General features: G+C 52.2%; 1 protein-coding gene across 1 annotated transcript in view; it reads left to right on the top strand.

Moving 5' to 3' along the window:
* The first annotated feature begins 385 nt into the window (after positions 1–385).
* HSD17B12 (hydroxysteroid 17-beta dehydrogenase 12) overlaps positions 386–6,010 on the top strand; it is an 84,634-nt gene continuing 79,009 nt past the window's right edge. The window contains exon 1 of the mRNA XM_048305629.1: positions 386–756. Within this exon, the coding sequence (XP_048161586.1) occupies positions 588–756 (169 nt within the window). The 5' untranslated portion in view covers positions 386–587. The remainder of the gene's footprint in view (positions 757–6,010) is intronic.

Genomic DNA, 6,010 nt, shown 5'->3' with positions numbered 1-6,010 from the left:
GCAGCTGGGCTGTGGTGCCAAGCCCCGCTTTCCCCGGGATGGACTTTCCCCGGTGCGGGTTCCCTGTGCCCAGGGGTCCCTGCGGCCCCGTGGAGCGGCGATCGCGGCGCGGTTCCGTGGGCGAGCGCAGTGCGGGGCTGGGGGGAGGGGAACCGAGGGACATATTCGAGTGCGAGGCGGAGCCTGAGCATTTTATGAATGGGCTCATATGACGTCAGTGGGGGCGGGAGCAGAGGCCCCGTCTCCTACCAATCCTGCGAGGCTCCTGGGCGGTGGAACCAATCGAAGTGCGGCGGCGGGGTGACGGCCATCCTCGCCGGCCAATAGCGGCAAGAGAGCGGTGCCGACCACGTGGGGCGCAGGCCGCAAGTAGTACGGGGGCGTGTGGCCGCTCGCTGCCTGCCCCCCCCTTCCCGGCGCGGCGGGGCCGGGCGGCCCCAGGGCGGGCGGGCCCGGCCGCGTTGCCGGGTTACCCGGTGGCTGAGCGGCCCCTCCGCCAATCGCGGCGGGGCGGGGGCGGGCGCCGTGACGGCTGCGGGGCGGCGGTGGCCGGGAGGGCTCAGTCCGGCCGCGGCAGCCTCCGCAGCATGGTGGCTCCCGCCGCGCTCCCGGCCGCCGGCCTCCTCTACTGGGTGGGCGCGCTGGGCGCTCTCTACGCGGCGGCGCTGGCCTCGTACCGCCTTCTGGCCGGGCTTCGCGTCTGGGTGCTGGGCAGCGGCGCGGCCGCCGTGGGGCCGGCGCTGGGCGCCTGGGCAGGTGAGTGCGCGTCCCGGCCGCCCCCGCCGCGGCTCTTTCTCCGGTGTCCTCCTCGGGCCGGGGTAGGGACCTCGCGGAGGAGCGGCCTCAGCCCGGCAGCGAGGGGGGCGCGGGCGGCGGGGACCGGGGCAGTTTGGCGGAGCGCCCGGGGGGGACAGCCGGGTCCGGGGCAGGCCGGTCTGGGGCAGTCGCTGAGGGGCCGGCGCGTTCCGCTGCTCTGCCGGGCGCGCCCCCGCCGAGCCGGGTGCCGTTCTCACGCTCCCCGCGAAATCTGCGGGGCCGGAGCGCGCCGGTCGGGTCGGTCCTGAGAGAAGCGCCCAGTGTTGGGACTTGTGGGCGGGCGGGCGGGCACGGCGCGTTTGAACTTGGTGTCTCCGGGGCGGCCGGGCGCGCAGCGCGGCTCCGGGGCCGCGCAGCCGGGGCCGCTCCGCAGTTCCCAGCGCGGCCGGTCGGTGCGCGCCGCCCCCTGCGCGCGGCCTCGCACCTCATCGCTGACGTCAGGCCCGCCCCGTCCCCGCCGCCCCCGGAGCCGCGGCCGCTCCCGGCGCAGCGGGAACCGGGGGCCGCGCGGCCCCTGCCCCGCACCGGGAGCAGCGGGCGAACGGCGGCAGCCGCGGCTGCCCCGGGAGAAGCGCCGGGCCGTAGGGCGAGGGAAGAGCCCCGCCGAGAGCGGCGGGCAGACGGCGGAGCGGCGCGGAACTTGTGCCAACCCCGCCTGCTCCTGCAGCTCGACCCCTCCTCGGTCCCGGGCCGCGCTCAGGAAGGGACTGAAGCACGACTGGCCCTCCCTGTGGAGGGGGTGACAGTGGCGGTGGCAGGGAAGGGGTGGCGACAGCATTTAGCTGGCATCCCAGAAATACAGGAGCGCTGTGGAACTACAGCAGAGGCTGTTACCAGGGTATTTTCAGTGCTACGCTGCTCTAACTTTTCTCAGTACTTCGATTCCTGGTCAGAGGAGCCACGCTGGGGAAAAACAATTTCTTCCATCTGAGTCTTCCCCTGTGGCCTGTAAGTAATGATGAGGGGTTCTCTGCCAGTGCAACAGATCAGGCCAAGGGAATTTTCAAATCCATTCTGGCCAAAGTCAGTGGGAAGGGCAAGTCCTGTGCCTGATTGGGAATTGATAAAGTGGGCCACAAAAATAATTGTAAAGTGTAAGAGATGTGAGTTTAAGATGAGATGATAGTTTAAAAGGCTGCAAAAGGTACTTCCTTCCCTCAAGGGGAGTAGGAGGACATCAAGTGCTCAGCTGCTGCAGCTGCTTGCAGGTGTCAGACCTGTAGGTAGAGCAGTCCTGCAACAAGCTGGTCCATTGGCTTATGACAGTGCTCCCCCATAGGCTCTGCTGCAGCCAACACCGAACTTGTATATGAACATGTGGCTGGGTAGTTGGATGTCTGCTTGTGTGAGACACCAGTAAACCAGCGCTGCTACTGGCAGCATACATAATGCCAGAGCATGTCCTGAGCCCTGTATGTACACAGGCTTGAAATACTGCAGCAGTGTCTTGGACAAGTTACAGCTTTACATACAAATGACTAAGGCCCAGGTTTCCCTTTCAGCTGGAGAAGTGTTATGCCTGTTAAAGATACAGTTGGCACAGGACACCCAAACCCTCTTTGACCTTCTGATGTTGATTTTGAATGTATCATGTATGTACATGTACAATGAATGTAATTATCAGTTGCCTGCTGACTTGTGGTGCATCACAGAAGTCTTGGTGACCACTTGAGCTCGTTTTGCATTGTCGCAAACATGGAAGTTTGCAGTGCTTGAGCCAAATGCCAGCTTATCAGCTGGAACCGCAAACTGTAGACAGCAGATCTTCCCACAGTCACATCCTCAAACATCCAGAGAACTGCAGTGCAAATGTCCTCTGTCACTGTTTTGTACAAGTGCAGGCAGCAGCAGGCCACTGCATGTGGCCAATGGCTGTTCACAGAAATTGCTCTTTCTCTGCCACGATTGTGATCTTCAAGGCGAGGAGGAAGAGGAGCACTGGCAGCACAGCTAAATTCCCTGTTTATTGCTCTGCTCTAAAGTGGGAGCACTGCTGCAGTGTCAAGGAGAATGGAGAAAGAGGGTGATGGTGCCTGCTGTCACTATAGGAAGATGTGTGGCCATCATGAGCTAGCTGTTGTGTGTCCTCTGTGTGCAGCTGATGCAGGTGAGATGCTGCTTTATTGGGGCAGCTGCTGTAGTCTCCAGCTGAAATGAAGAGAGGTTGTCTTAGTCTGAATAAGCACTGGGGTGGTTTGCCCTGAAGTATATTGTGGCTGGCCAGGGTCTCTGTTCCCTCTCATGGAAAGGAGGATGGAGGCATAGCTGCAGATATGTTGGGTCACCTTGAGAATTAGCAAATTACTAAGTCATACTGTAGGAAGAAGTGCTTTTCCTCTTTTTTTCTGGTATTTTAATAACCAGTGGTTTTTGATGCAAATTGGCTGCTGTAGTTACTGTGTCAATGTATTCTTTCTAGTGCACAAATAGAAAGCAACTTTACAAAAACCCTAAACCACAAGTCCTTTTGGAAGGACTTCTTACTGCCCTTTAGCTCTTCTGCATGTCTGAAATTGGGTTGCAAATTCTATCCCTGTTTTCTCAGAGGTTTTTTTGGATGTATGTATGGAATTGCTTCTGTCTATGCTCTGTCTGGTATGTAGAAGGAGGGGACATGAGGAGGAAGAACAACTATGTGAACTGGTAATGTACTCTGGGAAAATTAGGTTTGTACTACTTGAAATAGCATCTCTTTTGACAAAAAATTAGTTTTTCTACAGTCACAATTATGTGTGAAAGTCCGGATGCAGCTTTTCTGGTTTTCTCTCCATATAACTTGCATCTGGCTTGCTTTTTGGCTACTGTACAGTGAAGTACACTATGGAAGTTGGGTGCATGTCTCAATGGGAGATTTCTGGGTGCATCTTGAGAGAGTATACAGTGAAAACTCCCACGTTGAATGTTCTACCTTTAATGTGCCTCATAAGTTGGTAAAAGAAGATAAGAATAACAGCTCCTGTGACTGAAAAACAATGTAGCTAAATAAACCACACACTCAACAGGACCAGAGTGCCAAGGAGTCATTCTGAATTCACCAAGAATACAGCCAAGATGTGGCTGTTTTCCTGCCTTCCTCTAGGCAGACAGATCTGCTGGTAGTGCTGATGGTAGTGATCCATAGTGGTATTTCCTTAGGTTGGATGAGAGTCCTATTCTTCTCCCATTGATGGTAGTGGCAGGCAGCCACCTTGCTTCTCTGCCATTGAAAATTGGGTGTATTCTGGAGTACAGAGTGTCTGGAGCAGGGAACTGTCTGCTGCTGTTATAGCTCCCATTTGGAGAGTTGCCATGTCTCCTATTTTAGGAAGCTGCCTCTTTTTCTGGAAAACATGAAATTGTTTTTCTGCTCCTTCCCTTCAGTAACTTGGTGAAATGAATTCAAAATTCTATGGTAATTTAGACTGGGAGGGACCACAGGAGGCTTGTAGTCCAACCTCCTGTTTGGAGCAGGGTCAGCTGTGGGATCAGACCAATTCAGTATATGCAGATAATCAACTTTGTATATTCAGAACATACTGTCAGTGCAAGTTGGATTGATCTGGTGTTGTAAAGCATCTAACATCTTGGTTGTGTCAGTACTTGGTTGTGGGGATACTTAATCTTTTTCTTTCTTTTTTTCCTGTCTCAACATGGCAAATATTTTGATGATAAATGTGTTTTTTTCCCCCCAGTTTGTTGTAGCTGAAGCAATGTGTTAATTGGAAACAAAGTTTATTTTGTTTGTGTGATTGGCCATGTGACACTTGAAGAAAAGTCCTGCTTTCTTTCAAGCCTCACAGTGACTTAGAAAAGTATCCACTTCTTCCCTCAGTGCCTTTGACAGAGTCATGGTTGAATAATCATACATTTAGTGGTTACAAGATTTCTGATAGCGGTGATGCTTTCTCATGTGGTGAATACAGCTGTACAGTTGTATTTGGGCCAACAAACATTTGTGAAGATGAGCTTGCCTTAATTAAGCTTCTTGGAGTTTATTCACTAACATGCAAAATTAACTAAATGTGGGCAATTTGCTCTAGATTTCTTAAAAAAGAATTTGTGAGAGGTCGTTAATCAGGATGGTGCTCTCAACTGCCTCTAACTTTCTGTAATTTGATTTTAGGCAAAACCCCCCCTTATTCAGTCTTAAACCATTCTTTTCCTGTGTAAATATTTAACAAAAACTTTTTTGAGCAGCAGCAAAGCTGGGTGACCCTCTCTGCCTTCTTATTGGCTTCTTTTACTTGACAAGGGCTACACATAGTCCAGCATCTAAAAATAGCAGCTTGTGTACCAGGGCCACTGAGGGAGGCATGAAAAATGTATGCAACTGAGTACATGAGCAGTGGAGTAGATACTTGTGTCTGTACAGTCAGGTCTTTTAAAAACTAAGAATATGGGGGTGATTCCCAGACTCTTGTTGACTAGTAAGTTGGGGTAATAGCAAGCTCTGTAACTCAGACCTTATCAATAATATTATTAAATTAATAAGAAGTGGTGCTTACGTAAAGAGGAAGAAGTGACTAGCTGGATTTTGTGCTTGTAAATGGTTTGAGTTAGATTCCATCTGTAAGATTATGCTTTCTGCAGTCCCTAAAAATGGTGTCTTATGAAACAGACCCTGATCCTTATAAAGTTCTTGGGATATCCTTAACGAAGTAAGTCAGATGGTAAATTATTTTAGTTACAATTTAAGAACTCCATACAAAGGACGTTCACTTTACTGCTGACCAGGTGCTAATTGTTGATGACTTTGAGCAGCTTTCACAAGCAGTGTCATTTTTCAGACTCCTTAGCATCGAGTGAAATAGTTGTTACCTTAAAGCTTCTTAGTTTTCTGCAAGCGAGTTTCAACCCCTGTTGCACAAACGAATGCAGTCTTGCTTTGCAGGTGTTTCACAATTTGCAGTGATAGATAGTTGACAGACCATGTCACAATTCACTGTTGCAGATTTAAACAGCCACCCTGGAGCAATGCGTGGTGAGGGTGTAATTAGTAGGGAAATGGAGAGGGAGGGCGTTTCAACCTCTCTGAGTGTTGCTCTCCCTGCAAGATGTGAGAGGAGAGGCTCTGCCCAGCTCCCTGTTATCCCTGCACACGAGTGCTTGGCTGGTGTGTGCAGAGCTTTGGGGGGAGCTTTTGGTTATCTCTGCTTCTTTAGCTGAATCACTTATTCAGGGATTTATCGTCTTCAGCACTTCAGGTCCATGGTGA

Source organism: Corvus hawaiiensis, chromosome 6 (assembly GCF_020740725.1).
Source record: "Corvus hawaiiensis isolate bCorHaw1 chromosome 6, bCorHaw1.pri.cur, whole genome shotgun sequence".
Lineage (NCBI taxonomy): Eukaryota > Metazoa > Chordata > Aves > Passeriformes > Corvidae > Corvus > Corvus hawaiiensis.
This window is presented reverse-complemented; position numbering and strand designations above follow the sequence as displayed.